General features: G+C 38.7%; 2 protein-coding genes and 1 pseudogene across 2 annotated transcripts in view; 1 reads left to right on the top strand and 2 right to left on the bottom strand.

Annotated features, from left to right (window-relative positions):
- WWC2 (WW and C2 domain containing 2) overlaps positions 1-11187 on the top strand; it is a 100006-nt gene extending 88819 nt beyond the window's left edge. Inside the window, exons 21-23 of the mRNA XM_027879892.1 lie at positions 643-885; positions 6406-6533; positions 8497-11187. Coding sequence (XP_027735693.1) covers positions 643-885; positions 6406-6533; positions 8497-8563 — 438 coding nt within the window. The 3' untranslated portion in view covers positions 8564-11187. The remainder of the gene's footprint in view (positions 1-642; positions 886-6405; positions 6534-8496) is intronic.
- Positions 11188-11961: 774 nt separating this feature from the next.
- Positions 11962-13526, bottom strand: LOC114055595 (annotated as a pseudogene).
- A 201-nt stretch (positions 13527-13727) lies between these two features.
- Positions 13728-14381, bottom strand: LOC114055591 (claudin-22-like). Its single transcript, XM_027879893.1, has one exon. It carries the CDS (start codon positions 14379-14381, stop codon positions 13728-13730), a length of 654 nt encoding a protein of 217 aa, XP_027735694.1.
- Positions 14382-19242: the final 4861 nt, after the last annotated feature.

The raw sequence follows: 19242 nt of genomic DNA, 5'->3' as shown, positions 1-19242 counted from the left end.
TGAAGGACAAGAGAGTAAGATCCTATTTCTCTTGTGTGAAACTAATTCTTACATAAATTGAGAGAGTTATATTTTAATATTAATTGCAACTAGAAAAAATAGTCCTGTGGACAGCATGTTACCAGGTAGCGAGATTACATTTTGCATAAAAAAGAAAATACTGAATAGTCTGGGATGGCTTCTCCCACCTGACTTACTCATATGAAAAGTCACTGTGAAAGGACAGTAAATAATGTGAAATACGCTGAAGAAATGCATGTTTACAGAGTTTGTAACATTGTGTGTTTGGTTAGGCCTTGAAAATGCAAATGGTTATAAAAACAAATAATGTCATTGAAATCTATGGGGAAATATATGTAGTGTTGGGTCTCCTGACAGTGTGTCATCCTGGGGATCAGAATGTTTTCTTGGTTTTAACCTATAAATTGTGCACCTGGTTGGAGAAACTTTTGCATTTATTTTTAGCTAGTGACTGAAGAAAAATTCCAGGATATGTGAATTTTTGAACTTAAAAAAAATAATGAAAAAAAGACTGCTAAAGAAAAACAACAAAAAAAATTGAGCTTTTCTGACTGTATTATGTCAAACCCTACTCTAGCCTCTCTATATGTTAATTTTTGTTCTGTTTCCCAAATGATCCAGCCTGTTTGCCAGCCGATCATGCGAAGAGCTACGCAAGAGTGCCCCGTGCGCACTTCCCTCGACTTGGAGCTGGACCTCCAGGCGTCACGCACAAGGCAGAATCGTCTGAATGATGAGCTTCAGGCCTTGCGGGACCTTAAACAAAAACTTGAGGAAATGAAAGGCAGAGGAGAGGCAGAACTTCCCCTGTGTGTGCTGGAGGACGAATGTTTTCAGAAACTCTTGAAACAAGCTGAAAAACAGGTATGAGCAGATTCAGACGTGTGAATAAATAGGCATATATGCCCCTAACTTTGCTATAGATTTGCAAAGGAATTTGGTCAGTTGTGTTAAAAGATTTTTACAGAAGCTGATATTTGACTAATTATACCTCTGAATTACATAATGTAAACTGTTTCTTTATTGGTCAATACTACAACATTTAAACCTATAATTTTAGGTATAATTTTAGTATTTTTAGGTATAATTTTAGTATTTTTCTAGTGCCCTCTTAATACTTTAGTTATTCAGAGTAGCAGTTCTATTATTTGGAGTAATAGTTGTGGTTGTTGTAGTAAAATAGCATTTTTTAGAAGTTAATTTAGAATTCTTATGTTCCAGCCGTACTTCCACGGACTTGTGTGTGTTCTCTATCCTTCAGCATTTGTTTGATTTGCAGTCTGCACAGAACTTGTATTCAAAAGGTACTTGTAACAGGCAGACAGAGGCAATGCCCATTACGTAGAGTGGTAAGGGCATGGGGAAAAGGAAGTACTTCCACTGTGGCTTATTTGTCATTCAGGACATACTTGTTCTAGTTTTGGCAAAGCAAAGCCAAATTCTGTTCTCTATGGGATGGTCTCTAAAACAATGTAAGGATATACATGCACTGCCATAAGGTAGTAAGATACCCTCATGTGAATAAAAGAGAAAAAACGGGATAGAAGAATGAGACTCAATGGTAAGAAGTTGGGATGTGGCAAATTCCAACAAGATACATCAAAAAGATGTTGTGGGGTTTTTGCTATGTTTTTGGGAAGTTGGTTGTTTTTTTAAATCAGTAGGGAAATCATAGACCAAAATAGGGACCTAGAGAGGTTGTTAGAGGAAGAAAAAACCCAACCAAGCAAAAAAAAACTCCACCTAACCTGTACAGTTGGAGGTATTCAGGACCTAACTGGACAAGACCCTGAGCACCCAGCTGTAGCATCACCTACTCTGAGCTGGAGCTTGGAGTATATGCCCTCTGGAGCGCCCTTCCCATCCGTGTCAGTCGATGTACACCAGTTTTCCACAAGGGCAGGTTGTGAATGACAGCCAGGAGGGATCTGTGCTCTTTAGCTATTTATGGTTGGTAGAAATTAGTGTTTTGGTGACACCAAGCTGCTGAGAATAGTAAAAATGGGAACTTTTTAATAAGGTGCAGAGGTCCTCCTAGTATGTAAGCAATAGTTGGATTTTTTTTTTGTTTGTTTGTTTTTTGTTTTTTGTTTTGTTTTGGGGTTTTTTTGTTTTTTGGGTTTTTTTGAAAGCTAAATGTCAGTAAATAGCCTTGTGGAGAAGAGTGAAGGGTGATCCTAATGTTTACATGTACAAAGCTGAACTCTGAATTAGATGTTAGGAATGCAAGACTCCAGATATCAGGAACAAAAACATTAGCAAAAACATCACAGCAATCAGCAGGTATCTAAAAGCAAATAAGAAAGGAATTAGTAAAAAAAGAACTTAGAACAAAAGAAATCATTTTATGATCTAAATACTGTTATGCCTGTAACTTAAACATTGATCATTTCTTGTTCCCCTTCTCAAAGTGGAAAATAAAACTACAGAGGGTCAACGAGGATGGTCAAAGGAGGAAACAGCTTTCATGTTAGGAGTGGCTAAGCAGCTACAACTGAAGTGTGTACAATCATGAGCAAGGTGGAGGAAAGCAATTAATCATTGTCTTTTATTCTACAGGAAGTAGAGAACTGAAGAGGTGGCAGCTTAAATGCAAGCAAACACATTCAGAAACTGTAAAAATGTTTTCAACAGAACACTGAGTGCTGCAAGTTTGCATAGATTCAAAAGGTTATGATTTTATAAATTCAATAAATTCATGGATGAAAAATCCATTAGAGGTCACTAACTGTAATGTTACCATATATTTCAAGAAACCCTCGAATGTCTAACAGCTTTGGAAACAAAACTTTTTCCCAGTATGTTCTTCCAACTTGATGTTTATGCCCTGTTCTGTCTTCCTGTCTCTTTTGGCATCTGATGTTCGCTATAGTTAGTGGAGGTCTAAAATGACTGTAAAGTGCTAGTAGAGTTTAGGCTGAACACTGACAAATGTCAGAAAAGCCCTCAGGCAGAATGAGGTAGAGTGCAATGTTTAAATATCACACAATGTTACTGTTTTGTTTTTTACCCTGTGAATTCACTGTATGAATTTGATCTACATTTTAATCCATAAAAATAGTAGCTCATAGAAAAGAAGTATAGCTAAATCTAATCAGAAGTTCAGAGTTTATATCTAATGCTGGATGCAGGATAGAAATTATAATTTCTGATTGTTTAATTTAAAACTACTCCCACTCTAAAGCTATTCCCACTAGAACATAGTATGCCTCTGCAACATTTCATATTATGAATCCTTTGAATCTGTGGTTTATTTCAGCTGGCTCTTTCAAGGCAGCAGATAAGTTTGTCACATTTTATATTGCTGGTGTCAGTGATCAACACCATTATACACACTACGGTGAGGAATAAGGGCAATAATGTACATTCCTAAAATACATAGAGGCTGTAGCGCTGCATTCAAGTCCTCCTTTCCAAGGTAAAAGTCAGAACAATGATCACAGTCACTCCACCCCTTTGAAGAGTGCTTACAAAGTTTCTGGAAATATTTCTAGGCTTAAAATTGTTGCCTTCCCCTGTGGAGCAAAACAAGCCTGAGAATGCTGTACTCTGCTGTCAGTGTTTCCTCTTGGGTTAGCAGAACACAGCAGCCTCGAGAACATTGTCATAGATTATTTTTTAGATCCTGCAGGCATTATAATGACACAGACTAATGCAGCAGCTGGAAACGCCAGAGAAATTGAGAGACTCTCAAGTGGAAAATGAAACCGCAGATGTGGGCGATGTTGAAAATCAGTGGCTGCTTGCTAGCACTCAGTTACTCTGCTTGAAGCCAAATACAGAGACTCTATACCTTCTCTCCCCTTCCTACCACACCTTCCTAAGTACAGCAAGTATGTAAAGCTCACTAATACCTGCAGATCAGAAAACAGTAGGTAATTCTGTGCACCAGAAGCATTTTCTCTTGTTTAGATTGGATTTTTGTGAGAAATCACACAGTGTTTCAAAGTTTGAGTCTTAACTCCTCATACAAGTAAGTTTTCAGATACCTACTGTCCTCTGAAGGACTTCTTAGTTTATATCCAAAAAGATTCCTATAAAGATCTGTATGTATCTTCTTTATTTCTTTTCAGAACATCTTCTGTGTAGAGGTAATCTGTAATTGTCATTAATGACACAAGTATATTCTTGTTCCAGTGTTTTGGTGCTTAGCACAGTTAAAATTTTTCCTTAGATTCAGTTTCTTCTATACAAAAAACATGGAAGAACAAGACAGGAGATAGCGTTTCAGCTTTAATTTTGATAGTGTTTATTCTTTGTCATCTTAAACTAACTTAAGCTTAAACTAAGCCCAGATAGAGGATTCCAGTCTTGCACTTATTTTTGGTAGATAAGGGCCAGATTTTGGGGATTGGTTGAATGTATGGCCATTTTATTAGCGTGCTTTTCTGTATTTTGTATAGGTTGCTCAAGAAACATGATGCAAATGCAAACACAGCCACGTACATACCTTCTCATACGCATACTCCTAGAAACACTGGGCTGAAATCTGAGTTTCTCTGAGAGCATCCTGAAAAAATAAATGGATTCAAAAATGAAAAAAGAATACATGCTAATAGAGTATGTAAACAAAGAAGTCATCTATGCTGTTAACTTAAAATGCAGTAGTCACAAGAATCTCATGTATAGTTAGGGAAAGGATAAAATTAGAAAATTTTGAAATATTGTGTGTTTAGTGCTTTCATGATAAATATTAACTAGGGAAGCTGATAAAACATATGGCCAGTGACATATGTAAAATTAATTAAGACATTACCAGTTGCAGATTGCCAATTTATGCTCGCTATCTAATAAAGAAAACTATTTATAGGTTAATTTCATTTTCAAATCATAGCTATTTTGGAGTTGGGGACTGAAGAAGTTAACAGCAGTACAAGCTGACAGGATTTTGCGCAAGTTTTTGAAAGGGTGGTGCTCTTTTATGTAAAACACTTTCATATGAAACACCAGAATGCATTCCAACAGACAGAGGGTACCACTATCCTGCTGTGAACAGCTTTCTTGTAACTACCCAGTATGAAACTGATAGTATGGACTAGCTCTTTTGAATTAGTTGGTTTTGTTGTTTAAGAGTCTACTGGGTTGAATTCAGAACTGGGGATGTGAACTCCTAAGTTACAAACCATTTTGAAGATCACCATTTCTGGCTTGCATGTGTGTTTTAATTTCAGGTAACAGAACAGCATTTTCAAGTGTCTAAAGTTAAGAACCAAAAATTAAGCTGTTTAGAACTTTATAGTGGTTTAAGAATGTGAACTGCTCCTATTGAATTTTGATGGCTTACAAAATTCAAACTGCAATAAATAACGTTTGTCTGGCAGTGCCTGCAGTCTAGAAATGAAAACTAAGTGCACACTCAAGGTGGCACTGCCCATGCCATGAACCCCACACACTATGGAGGTGATAATTCACGTGTTAGGGGACTTACCTGCATGTGGACAGTGGCTATTTGTCTAAGAAGTCCAGGTGACCTAAAAAGTGCTGCTGTTCAAATTATTGAGTGTTCAGTAACCCTCGGTTAAAGCTTTTTAAAAACCCAAGCGCAACAGTTAACGGCAGTCTTGGCAAAAAGGGTGGATGGCACAGCTGCGATTGTCCTGTTGATGAAGCGCTGCTTGGTAAAGACACAGAGCCAGGAATACTGAGGCACAGAAATACAGTAACTTCCAGGGGAATATGTGGCTGCTCAACCATGTTCACAAGCGACCTTTGATCTATTGTTACCACTGACATTCTGTTCACTTACCTTGGCTTTTACACCTCTACAGTGCAAATGAAAAAAGTGAGTCTCGTGCAAAATATGTGCCATGTCATCAATAAAAACACAAAAGTTCATGTTCCTTGCAAACAAAATCAACAAAACTTGAAAGCATGTTTGAAAGCACACCTTCCTTGGTTTTTCTGTCTATCATTTTAGAGTAGCTATAAGGAACTTTCCTGAGAGTTGCATTAGGAAATAAAAGTGTCTTACATGGAAAGAGAATCAGTGGCTCCCAGTTCTAAAAAGATACTTGGGTAGACAACATGTGTTCATACAAATTTAGGTATTGTCTAACTATAGCCTTAAAAAATACCAAAATTTATAAAACCTAGTAGCCACGTGTGATGGCATGGGATTGGTTCTATTTATTGTTTCTTGGAAAAAATCTGTTTCTTATTTTATGCCCATGGCTTAGGCTGGCAATGTCAATCTTTTGTCTCGCTGACCCTTTATATAGAGATTGTCATAGATTATTTTAGGTTAGAAAATACCTATAATGTCATTGAGTCCAACAGTAAACCTAACACTGCCAGATGTTTTGCTTGGCACAGAAGAATCTCTCATTTCTGTGAAATGGGTAATTGTTTTTTATCAGCAAAATACAGTTATTTTTCTTGTTACAGGCTGAACAGTCAAAAGAAGAGCAGAAAGGAGGTTTAAGTGCTGAGAAACTGATGAGGAAAGCTTCTAAGGATGTGTGCCGGCTACGGGAGCAGAGCCAGAAAGTGCCACTGCAGGTGCAGTCATTCAGGTACCGCCTGTTCTGCTTTTCATGCTTTTTTTTAATGTAGTGAAGTAACATGAATTATTTCTAGATATAATCAGACATGCCCTGTAACATTAGTCAAAAGTCCACACACTTTTGAATTGCCAGAAGCCTTGCACATTTCTAACACAGCTCTAAGTTGGAGTTTCAAAGGACCAGGCCTTGATAACTTGCTCGTGTCAGAGGTGGCAGTGTGTCATCTGAGCTGTGGTGGTGAGGAAGCCAAGGGGAATCTCAGACCTCTGTGTGATGTCTGCTGTAGGCAAGGCCTGTGTGTGAGTGTTGCCATGGCTCACCTCACCCACAGTAGGATGACAGTGGGCTTTAAGTCTTGGGATCTCTTCCAGTGAAGGCAGGTGCCTGAAGCAAATCACCCCTCGAGAAGTAGAACAGGATATATCTCATCAGGAAACTGTTTAACCACTACTTGTGCCTTGCCCAAGACTTAATATTAAAGAAATATCTTGAATCCCTCCTCCTTCTCTCTCTTCTCCTTTTGGGTTGTGGGAACAGTAAACAATTACTTGAAGCAATTCATGAAGTGTTCTTGCTTAGCATAAGCCAGAATGAATACTTTCTATCTCAAACCTTAATTTGAGATTAATTTTAACCAGTCTAAATTCCAATAAGTGGCCTGAAAGACACACTTATATATAAAAATAAATACGAATCTTTTGATTGAAAAATACAGTGCTTGCTCTTGAACATAGAAATAATACTGCAAGTTAATTTGATTTGTCAGTAACGCGTTTTTAAAGTTTGAATTTTGATTCCTCTATAGGAAATTTAAGTCAGCTACTAATAAATATGAGATTTTTTTTCCTTTTCTAACCATCTTTTGTGAGCAGTTGGAGAAATACATAAACAAGTGACGTGTATTGCAAATCACAGCTGTAAGTGATGCAGAATCGAAACAAGAGAAAGGAAGGGGATACCTCAGCAAAGAACAACTGAGTTATCTTTAGTGTGAAACTCAGAGCATCTTCAAACAGTTTTCACCTTATTGCAAGTCTTAAGAAAGAGTTTTGGTCAGTGCTGGTCTTATGACAGTCATCACAGACAGACTGCTGTCTAAATCTACAGGAACATGTAATAGTGCTCAACACATCATTCCCCTGCAAGAAGGGTATCGAAACGCTCCATTGTCCTTTATCTTCTAGTCACCACACAACTAGGAGGAGGAATCCAGTTTAGGGAGCTGATTTTGCTCTGAGCTACTATTTTTAATGGGAACTCAAACCTCACCAGTGGAAAACATAGTTTAGTCTTTTGGACAAATACCTCCTGAGGCTAAATTGCATGTGCCCTACTAACTAGACTTGTTACAGTGCTGTGGCCTCAGACTAATCACAGAGAGGCATTTTTGAAGCTCTCAAGAAGAAAGATTCTTCTGAGCTTTAATTTTTAAGCCCCTAATACTTATCTTCTGCTTTCTAGCCTGCTGCTAGGCAAGTCTGTAAACTTGTTATGCTTCAGTAATTTCTTAGTTCATAGGAGACAGAAATGGTAACAGCACAGGGGAAGCAACTGGAGAATGGGTTGACAATTCTGCTTCTCTAACTCTTGCCCAGACACAACAATTCCCACTCTGCCCTTTTCCCATGTCAGGATAAAATGATTTCTTTTACCTTTTCTTGTCCCTGCTGAAAATATCATCATAGGAAATTCAGTGACTGAATCAATATTTCAGTCTTGCCATTGCTGTTATTAATGAAATATTGATATTTTTTCTCTTTCAAAATTGGAGCTGCTTTTTTTACATAAATCTGCCTAAGAAGGGACTTATGTCACATGAATGTGACATATTTTTTGTACATAAATTCACAGTGCATTTTCCAAACCTCTACTTTACAGAACTATGCTGTAACATTAGCAACTCTACGGCAGATGACATTGGAGTCATGCCATAAATGGTAAAATAATCCCTTGTTTTCTATTCTAATTTCAGGGAGAAGATAGCATACTTTACAAGAGCAAAGATCAGTATACCAGCCCTTCCAGCTGATGATGTATAATTACGCTTTTTCATTGAAGTGTTTTTTCCATTTGTTCATCTCTTTTCAGATGAGCTTTGTAGTTTCAGTGATGTGCTTTCAAAGATCTTCTATTTTACATTCACTATTGATATGTTTATTTGTAAAATATAGTGAATTGAATTGTTGTAATCTTAAAAAATGGCAAAAATCCCCAACAACCAGAAAACCAAAGTAGATTAATTTTGGTATACTGATGCTGATTTTGTACAGTTTGTATGTATCGCATGTGTTTTTATTTTGTAAAGATGGAACAAATTAACTAAGGCAGTACTAAGCAAGTATCCTGTTGAACTGCACTGTGTTGAGAAAAATTGTGTTCAACAGACAATTGTTTATGTTTTCACTATTTTCATGTGAGCAGACTGTGAAGATGGCTGTTTTGCCATACAATATTTTTGTACAAGTGTGACTTTTATAGTTTAAAGTTAGCCACAAGCGTAAGCTCCTTTCCAGAACATCCGGGCTGCCTCACAACAGCTGCTAACTGCATTCATCACCCACACTGGAATTTTGTTTCTGAAAACAATTTTCTTCTGTTTTTGTTTTTTAGTACTTTGTAGGAAGAGACGGAGTTCAGAGTTTAGTTTTGTGAATGTACAGTACTTTAACCTGCACTAAAAGGTTTCTTGCATCTGCGGGAGAGTGAGAAAGGCAAGGCAGACAAGTAACCCTAAAAACTTATTATGAGACTACCAAAAGGGGCAGCTGCTTTCTGAATAGGATGAATCAAATTCATAATACCAACCTTGATATCGAAATAGTTGTATCCACTGCACGGTTAAAAATTAGTTTCTCTCTGCTCACCTTTTGTCCTAGGGGGCTGTCTGATTGCTAGCTAGGAATACATAAAGGTGTGTGTTAGGTTTACAAATATGAAGAGGTTTCATGAAAGCATTTGTACCAGGAGAAAAATCTGTCACATGCTAACTCAGTTATCAGAAGTCCTGTTGGTAAGGTAAACCCTTTTTGAAAAAGAAAAGCTCCAAACTCTAAGTCTGCACATATTTTGGTACAATAAATAACATTTTTTCAAACACGCAATTGAGGGTGCACAGGTTTAATGAATCGGTGTGAATGACTTTTTTCAAATTTGTCTTACATGCTTCCCCTAGCAGGCTGCTTCTTCAGAAGGCAACTTGGATGCCTTCTCTTAGAAGTCCGGAACATTAGATATAGGTAGGTTTTTAAGCAGTCCTGTCTTGGTGAAGCAGTTGGGTTCTTATCTTCTGTAGGTACTGTGTAAGTAGGTGGACATTGCAGAGAACAGAATTATTTTATTTTCTACTTAATATATTGCATTCAGATGTATTTCGTTCACTGACTAGTTTTCTTCCCCAGGCAACAAGCCACATTGCATGGACTTCATCTTTCAGAAATGCTATAATTACTTGGTGAGAAAATGGAAACAGATATAACCACAATATGGTAGCAGCTGTCTTAAATTCAAAGTGACAATTTTGTGATGAGAGGTCTGTGTAACACCCAAGGGTTATCTTATGCACAAATACATCAGTTCAATGAAAAGTATAGCCAAACAAGCTATTTTGGGCAAGATGACTGATTGAACATCCTTTATGAATGCCCCATTTGTTTTTTGTGTCTTGGATTTGAGATAACATTCATGTTTGAAAGGTCAATTTAAAAAAAAAATCTGGAATTATTTAATGTAGAGGTGAAATGATGGTTGACAGTTTCAACTTCTCAACTTGATTATATAAGTTGTTTGTAGAATGATATTTAGAGGTGTACTTTATGATTTTTCTTTTATTTATTTACAGTCTTATTTATGTTCTGTTTAATATAGTTCAGTTCTGGTCATAAAAATATTTGACATTAAGAATGCTATTGTGAAAAATACTTAGAGCTGTCTAAATTCTTGCCAGATTAGCTGGTTTTCCTCACATGCTGAAGAATTTAAAAAAAAAGTATTATTGTCTGATTTGTAAGCATGAGGTGAGGTCAAAATTTAAGTATTGCTGGCTTCAGCTTCAAAACTCATTTGAAAATGAGAGACTTATACATATTCATGCTCTTAATTTTCCAGATTGGTAAAGTTGTACATATTTATAGGCAGCTTTTAACAATTCTGGCTTTTTGGTTTTGTTTTTTTTTTTTTTTACTAATTCAGCTTATTCACACTTGAAACACTCAATCGAATAAGCTAAAATACTACATACAAATAAGCTCCCATCAGTTTAAAGTTATAAATATTACTGTTAAAGTGGAATTTACTCTGCACAGCAGGGTATAACGAATGTAATTAGTTTTATTGCCAGGTACCAATGTCACTGCAGTTGCATATATATCAAAATAAAATATTACTGGTACAAGAATATTTAGCCAAATGAGCAAAGTTTAGCAGAAATTGTAATAGAACACAAATCAAATAATTTTAAGATTATTTTTCTTTTTACTATTGCTATGTTTATACTGTATTAAATATAAAATGCTCAGGACTGAACTAAATATTTAATCAGGTTATATTCTGAATGTGTTTCTGTTCTAATTTTGTCTGTAAGAGTATGCAAGTACATCACATAGATTAACTTGTCTCTGCACTTTTCATGTGTTTCAGTGATTGGAAAATACATTTTTTTAACAAAGCTCTTTTCCAGACCAGTGTTTTATTTAATTCTTTTATTGCTGTTCTATATCTTTATATGCTCTTTGCAGAAACAGATGGCTGCTACAGCTTTGTCAATGTAAAATCATGGCAATTTATAGAAAGTTCACATCAATCACTGACAGCTCTTAGGGTAAGGTATATAGAAACTGGTTCATATACTTGAAGTTAGTTCTTTACATTCATGAAGTAAAAACTGCAACGGCAATGAACACAGACAACTCCACTGGACAACATCTCATGATTATTCAGAAATACTGGCTTTCCTTAGAGAGGGGGAGAGAGAGACTGGGCAGGGATACAGGCGGTCATATTATCTCTCTCAGTCTCACAGAGTCATGATGGACAATTTTGTATTACATGACATTATGTCTGCAAACATTTAGTGTAAATGATACCACCCAGAGAACTTCAGTCAAGGTTGTACCCATTAGGTTTTTGTTAACTGGCACTACAAACTGTTTCAGAATTAAACTCATATTATTTTTGTGAAAAGTACTTTGTTTAAAGCAGCCCCAGTAGGAGTTCTGCTATTTAAGATATGGTCAAGTCTCCATGCAGGCCTAGAGATTAAAAATTTTATACTCACTTATTCTAAAAAAACCTCAAGCCATACTACAAAAGCAAAATCTGCAGTTGATCACATTTGGGAGAAATACAGCGGTGGGTACTACTTAGTAAGAAAGAACCCCTCCCCTAATCTTGTAAACAGTAACCTGCCTGTTCAGCAGATCTTTCTTACTGTAATGCAAGACTAATAAAGCACAAAACCTGATATTTGCCTTTTTTTAAGTGTTCCATTTCCAGTTTCCAGATGTTGTTGGGCATCTTGTATATCTGCCATTGCATACTGCTCTGGTAATTGACAGTCAGATGGTAAGCAGGTTGTGGAGAGGAGTAGAAATCCTCCCAGAATTATAAAAAATCCACCAAACCAGCATAGTGCATTCCCAATTTCCCATCTGGGCACAATCTCCAAAAATCCTGGCTTGTAGTGTAGGCAACCTAAGACACAGGGTCTGCAGACATCCACAAGAGTATTCCTCCAAGTAGTAACAGCTGTTTCTTTGGCTTCTCCTCCATCTTTAGACAGTCCAAGACCAAGACTGGAGATCACAACACTCAGAAGTCCTAGTCCATTTGATGTATACACTAAAATCTTGGAAATTTTGAATTCTAGAGGCAAAGCTAGGAAAGAATCAAAATCTTTACACTGCTCTTCCTACACCTTGTACTACACAAGTTTGCAGGAGTCCAGTGGTCCGAGCTCCAGTACGTTTAAGTCTAAGCTGAGTTTTTTCCAGCCTGGTAAATAGTTACAGGTTGCAGTCACAGAAGCTCCAAACTGCTGGCTTTTCCAGGCACTGTTCCACTCAGTTCTTTGTCATACTGTAGCAAAGGTTAAAACAAAGCTTTATGAAGCATGAAATACTTCTCCCTCTCCCTCCTGCTTTGTTAGCCTGGTTGGTAAACCAGTAGCAGAAGTGTGTGGCCACAGCTGGTTCACCTTTCTTTAGTTTTGGGTTTGGTTTTTTTGTTGCTTTGTTGTTGTTGTTGTTTTAAGAAAAGCATATACTTGGCTTTCCATCAATCTGCTAAAACATTACAGCAGTTCTGCTAGTTTTGGCATCTCACAGTTTGTTTTCATATTAAATTCTAATACTACTTTGATGCACTTAGAGAAAATGATGCTGTCTGCTGTGTGGCAAGTTAAATGTTGTATATTTCAAGTCAAAGACTGCACAGCAACATATTCCAAACATGAGTGAATTGAGCTTAAGGAGCTGTGGATAGGATGCGTAATGCCTCAAGACTGGATCTGAAGAAGATGGTGTAACTATTTTTTAAATTAGCATTTCCAGGCTATTTTTTGTGCGTATAGTATGCAGGTGCCAGAAATGCCTAGCATAACTTGTATGGGCAGTTTAATGCAGTAGACTTTGGGAAAACACGACTTGCTGGGTACGAGGCACCCACACCATCACACCCCATGCACAAAAAGCAAGCTGCTAAGCTTGCTACAATTTCAGAAAACTACTATTTCCAAGCACATAGAAACCATTTGATGCAATGCAGGTATTTATAGACTGTTTAGGATAGGAAATCTCCTGTAGTTTGTACATCACTGCATTAGGCAAGTGGAAAATTGAAATAGCGAGTCAAGCTTTGAGGCTCATTTCATTGGTTACATAAAAAAGGAAGCACGTTTTGTTTAAAACCCAAGCTGTAAGAGAACATGCATATTCATTTTCAGGATTTTACAGTGCAGTTGAGAAAGCAAAAGCACCTCTCCTGCAGAGTCCACAAAAATTTCAGCATTCTTCCGTGAAACACAGTTTTAAGCAGTTCCCCAGGTGAGAAAACACACCGATACCAGTTCATGGAGAAAACAGACATAAATTTAGGAAATCAGCTCGGTTACAAAGAGTCCTTTGAATTACTACTGGAACAAGCTTCTGGCTTGCACTAGGGTTTGGAAAAGATAGGACAGTATTTCTGTACTGCTTAAAACCTTCCATTTTAAGGCCTAGTTTCGGTTTCCAAGCGTTGACACTGATCCTGCTGTTCTGCTACTGTGTAATGGACTGAAGACAGATGGACTTCAGTGCAACAGATTGTGCAATTAAGTAGGGATCCTCCTAATATAAGACAAAATCCAGCAAGCCAGCCAACAAACAATGCTTCCCCAAAATCCCACCTGGGAACAATATCTGGTATATTCTCATCCCAAAATTCCTGGACTGTGGAATGGGCAACCCAAGAAACCGGGACAATAGCTGTAATCCCCGATATCCAGACGAGCATTCCTCCGAACAGCAACAACCGTTTCTTTTGTTCCTGTTGCCTTTCACCAATTTTCAAACAGTCCAACCCAAATCCCGAGAGCAAGAGGCCCAGGAGCCCTGATCCATTGGAAAAAAACATCAAAATCCTAGAAATCCTGAGCTCTGGAGGCAAAGCTAGGAAAGAATCGAAGTCCTTGCATTGCATTCCCCCTTCTTCCTGCACAACACAAGCTTGCCAGAGTCCCATGGTCCAGATCTCCAGCTCATTCAGTTCCAAGTTAAGGTTTTTCCACTGGGGTAGATAGGTGGTGAGACAGGACAGGACCCATCCCAACAGAGAGAAGAGTATGCCACTTAATTGCATCATTGGTTGATAGACCAAGGCCATTATAAAAAGCAGAGTCCTGAAAGCTTGAGGAGGAAGGAAGGTCTCCCCAGCAGTTCTGTACCAGCTGCTACCTTGAGTGATGGTGGAAGCTATGATGGTTTTAGTTTTCTGCTTCCCCAAATATAAGCCCTTGCTATTAACCCTTTGCAAGCTCTGAAACACTTTTTTGTTCTTCATGAATATAAAGTTTCACATAAAGGACGAAGGGCTTCACTAAACCATGAGTTAGGCTTTCCGATAAGGATTTGATCTGTTACTTTCCAATTTGCTTGGTAAAATTATATCCCAATGCCTGATGATTACAAGCCTGAGGATGAACAAAGAGGGCTCTATGACCCCTCACCCTAAAACACAACAGAAATCTTTGTGCTTCAATACGGATTAATTAGATTTTAAGTGGTGATAAAAAAGCAGCTCTGTGTGCAACAGGACTTCATTGTAATAGCTAAATTTGAGATTTCAGGGATGTAAATCAAGGCCTTGTAAAGAAAGGTAGACTGTTTGCCTATAATCTTTATTCTTAGACTTCCTCAACATACATAATGGCTTATCTTCCACTGCCCTGTTCTATGTCCCCAGCACTGTAAAAGACGCTTTGTAAAAGATCCTTATGTTTCACATTTTCTACATTCATTTCTTTTAAAATGGGCTTTGTTTTGACAGACTTTTAAGGGGAAAAGGAGACGGGTATGGTGAAAGTACCATAGAAAATGAAATCCTAGACAACCCTCCACCATAATGAACCTGGGCAGATCATCAGCCAGCATAAACTTTACCTGCCCCAGGACTTCAGCAACACCGTGGTAGCAACTTACAACAGCTCGGTGTCCCCTTTCCTAGAGCCCATGTCCCAGATGGCACACAGTGTATACACTTAGTATCTATATCAACAACATTTGGCACTCAATGCTCCCAGGGCCAGGAATGCCTAGTACACCCTTCTGATCAAAGCAAGATACCATTATGCCATTATCCCATTAGGAAACCCAGCTTTTTCCTGCTCTCATGTCAGCTACACTTGTGCATGCCTACAGGGTCAGCAAGGTCATCTGGTTGCTGTTCCCCTCCCTACATGTAAGAGCACAGCCTTTATGGGAGGGAACGGGAGACGAGCAGGGTGAACACATACACATGTGTATTACCCAGAGGTGTTTTCCAGTCTTTCTTGACCTCATTTCCTAGATGTGATAATATACATGTCTGTATATTTTCATTATCAGTTGCATAAAATGGATTACGTGATAGGAAAACATAACACTGCTTTTGAAGGTTTCCAAAAACCTGAAGGGGATTATCATTAAGAAATGTCACTGTGAGAAGATCTCTTCTTCCCCATTTCTGTAAGAAGTAGTAATTTCTAACCCTTGTTTTTTCCCTGTCACGAGCTGTGAAGAACCAACACAGGGAAAGATGATCTATTTCCCTTTATCTTATGTACCAGCCCAGTCCAATGGCTCTTACTTGGTCAAAAAATTACCATGCACAAGAGCAGGAATCACCAAGGATATAACTGACAACACTGGGAACAAAGTGACGCAAGCCATGCACTAGGAAAAGAAGACAGACCAATCCCATGTTCATTCCTTCATTCAAACTCCAGATTGTATTTTCAGATTTGGCAGGGTTGTTTCTCTCCCCCTTCTCTGCTAGAATGCTAGTTCTGGAAATCATCATGACTTTCAATGAGAATCTCCATAACGCCATTTGAATAATTTTTGAGATAAACAACCACACTCCATGAGTGGTTCTGCTCCTTCAGGGAGCAGAAAGTGTGTTTATCTCACTTTAAAAATCACAGTTACCAACAGACTGTTACTGGAAGCCTGTTGCGTTTCTCTTGACTGCGAACATTTAATATTTTCTACTCTGCTCTGAATTCCAGTGCTCAATATAGTGTGAGAGCACAGGATCAGGCATGTGAAGTCCATTCATTTTTCAAATGTTGATTGCAGCTGGAACAATATGCCAGCCTTTAAATTTTAGACATCAGAAGCATTGGGACTGCTGCATGAGTAAGATCTGCCAATTAAGTTCTGCAGCTTACTATTAACCATGCATTAACTTTGGGCAACAAAGCTTCCTTACACTATCCTGGATAAGATTATATATCATCCTTGTGTGATTATATATAATATATATGGGGGGGGGGGGTGTGAACACTTCTCTTATCACCAGGATAACAAGAAGGGTCTGAAATGTCTTTGCTTGAAACTTACTGATCTTTTGACAATCTCAGCTGAACTGGGATATGTACACTCTGGGATCAGTCACTGCCTTAGTCCGATCTCCCTTGTCCTTTTTTCACATTTTTCCTACCTGCTGTTATTTCTTCTTTTCTCTCTCATCTAAAAATATCTCATTCTCAGAATAATTTTATTTTCATAGACTTGTGCCTACACAGACAGTGATATGCCAGAGTTACTATGAAACCTAGGGGCTAGAATTGGGCTCCCATCAGTTTCTGCCCTGCTGCTCAGGGTAATTTGAAACACAAGCCCAAGGTTCGCTGTTATACTGCCATGAGAAGAAACACCTGCAGACATCTGCACAGCCTGAATCAACAGATCATCTCAAGGGGTTTCAGTGGAGATGGCCACTGAAAGATGCCCCCAGGTTGGTGAGACAAGCTGCCTGCCAGGGACCTTCGCAGCCAGAGCCAGGGGTCCACGCACAAGCGAGCTGCCCCAGGACAACTCGGCCCCTTCTCCTCTCCCTGCTCACCTTGCTGGCCTCTGCAGCACGGACTGCTTGTCCAGCACAGGCTTGTCAAAGACAAAAGGAAGAGCAGGTACAGCTATCACCGACCAGTGTGCTTGCAGGTAAGGAAGGTGAGAATGAATCAGGGGAGGGTTTGAGTGGGTTTAGAGCAAATATTTTCCTATGTAGGAAAATACATAGGAATATACATAAATATGTAGGCAATACCACCCTACAGAGGCTTATGCAGCTAAAACAATCTGAGCTTGTAGGAACTGACGTGCAGAGAAGAGAGCCTTCTGGTCACTTTTTTAGTGCCTGCCTCATGCAGGCCAGCAGAGATTCTCCAGAGCATCAGACCCCCTGAAGCCAGGCACTTGTCACAGATCCACAGAGTGGTACATCCTTGCACTCACTCCTGTTGCCATATGACTGTTTCAGCAGCCAGTTCTGTGAGACACTGAGGTTTCATACCTCATGTTACAGGTAATGACTGAAGAATATAGCACAGGGCATGATCAGGTTCCTAGAGGCTCAGGAGTACTTTTTAAAGCACTGGAGATCACATAATTCATTCAAGCTAGCTCCAAGCATCATTTTGCAAATTGATTTTCACTACGCTAAAGGGGAATAGGGGTGGTCAGCATGCATATCATTTTATGCAGTAAAGTGCCTTAAATTTTTACTCCCCATAAAACCATTTCAGGTTGAGTACAAGGATTGTGAATCTCATTACAAGTATTCATAGTCCCTCAAAAGCTACACTAACTCTTCTGGGAACCTCCATGGTGAGAGATGGATACGCTAATACTTTAGCAGCTGGAAAGAGTAGTAGGGAATTGTTGTCTTTACACAGCTCTGCAGCCCACACAATTATCCCAATGTTTTGTGGTCAGCATAAGAGGAAAAAATATCAGGTGCAGTACTTTGGGTCCTGATTAGGTAATTTAATACCACAAAAGCAGTATTATGAGACTGGCTCTTTCCTATATTTTCAGTTCCTTCATAAAGCATAATCATGTTCATTTTGTGGGCTTGTTTATTCTCCTTCAGTGCTCCAAAAGTGTGCTCATCTGTGAAGTACAATGATTTCCAATAGCATCCCCCAGATACTACCATTATTTTCTCTAATCTGAAGACAGTCATGGAGTTCCCTAAATACTTTCTGTTGCTCATTTAATTGACAAGTACTGTCATGAGTCATTCACAGGTCTCTCAATTTTAGATTCCCATTTTATAGATACATATGAAAAGATGGAAATAAGAGCTAGTACATGGATTTTCTATGACAATCTTAAATACAGCCGGTGAAACTTAGCTGCTGTCAGAAGCTGGCAAGGTAGTATCTTCAGCATCCTAATACAAGTGAGTTAATTCATTCAGTCTTTTGCTTTCCACATTATTGCTTGAACTGGAAGTTATACGAGTTAGCATTTTGTTACCCAACTAAGAATACATTTCTCTGTGTGCTGGAGCTTCTTTGGGGTTTGCATGTCCAATGTGCCCTTCAGCGAAACCATTGAAAGACCAAGAAAAGAACACAACCTGTGCTGCTGCTATCCATAGTGATTTAGTCTCGTCTGCATTTAAGTGGACTTTAACAAAAAAGTATTGTTTGTATTGATAGAGCCTAAGGTTTCACACAAAGGGCCAAATCACCTGTTCTGATCCCCCCTCCCTGGCTCAGGCAGTGAGGACACTCCAGCAGCGCAGCCACTGCAGATGGTTTCACAGCACTGGAGCACCAGGGCTGGCACAGCAAGGCAAAGCTGGGCTGAGCAGTAGGAGGTGAGCAATCAGCTCCTTCATATGAGCCAGGAAAGGGCTGCAGAACCCTCTCACAAGGGAAAAAGGCACAGCCGTCTCTGGCCTCCTGAATAGGACCTTCTTCTGCAAAAGAGAATATTCCCAGCTTTTCAGTATTGCAGGAACTGCCCAAACCCGCATACCTTCCCTCTTCAAACCCTGGATATAATTCATTAAGCAACTTTAACAAGACCCTGTTATGTATGCAAAAGAAATGTACTTCTGTGATTGAAAGACCTTTCTAACAGTTTCACTTCTGTAAGATTAATCAAAAGCTTGAAATAGGATGTCATGTAGAATTAATGGCAGTTGCACAAGATCTAGAAGAGAAAGGCACTGAAAGAGTCAAGCACAGCAA

The sequence above is a fragment of the Empidonax traillii genome, unplaced genomic scaffold, assembly GCF_003031625.1.
Source record: "Empidonax traillii isolate 1590-97213 ecotype Southwest subspecies unplaced genomic scaffold, ASM303162v1 scaffold60:size2069287, whole genome shotgun sequence".
In the NCBI taxonomy this organism is placed as follows: Eukaryota; Metazoa; Chordata; class Aves; order Passeriformes; family Tyrannidae; genus Empidonax; species Empidonax traillii.
Note: the sequence above shows the minus strand (reverse complement) of the source record. Positions and strands in the feature narration are given on the sequence as shown.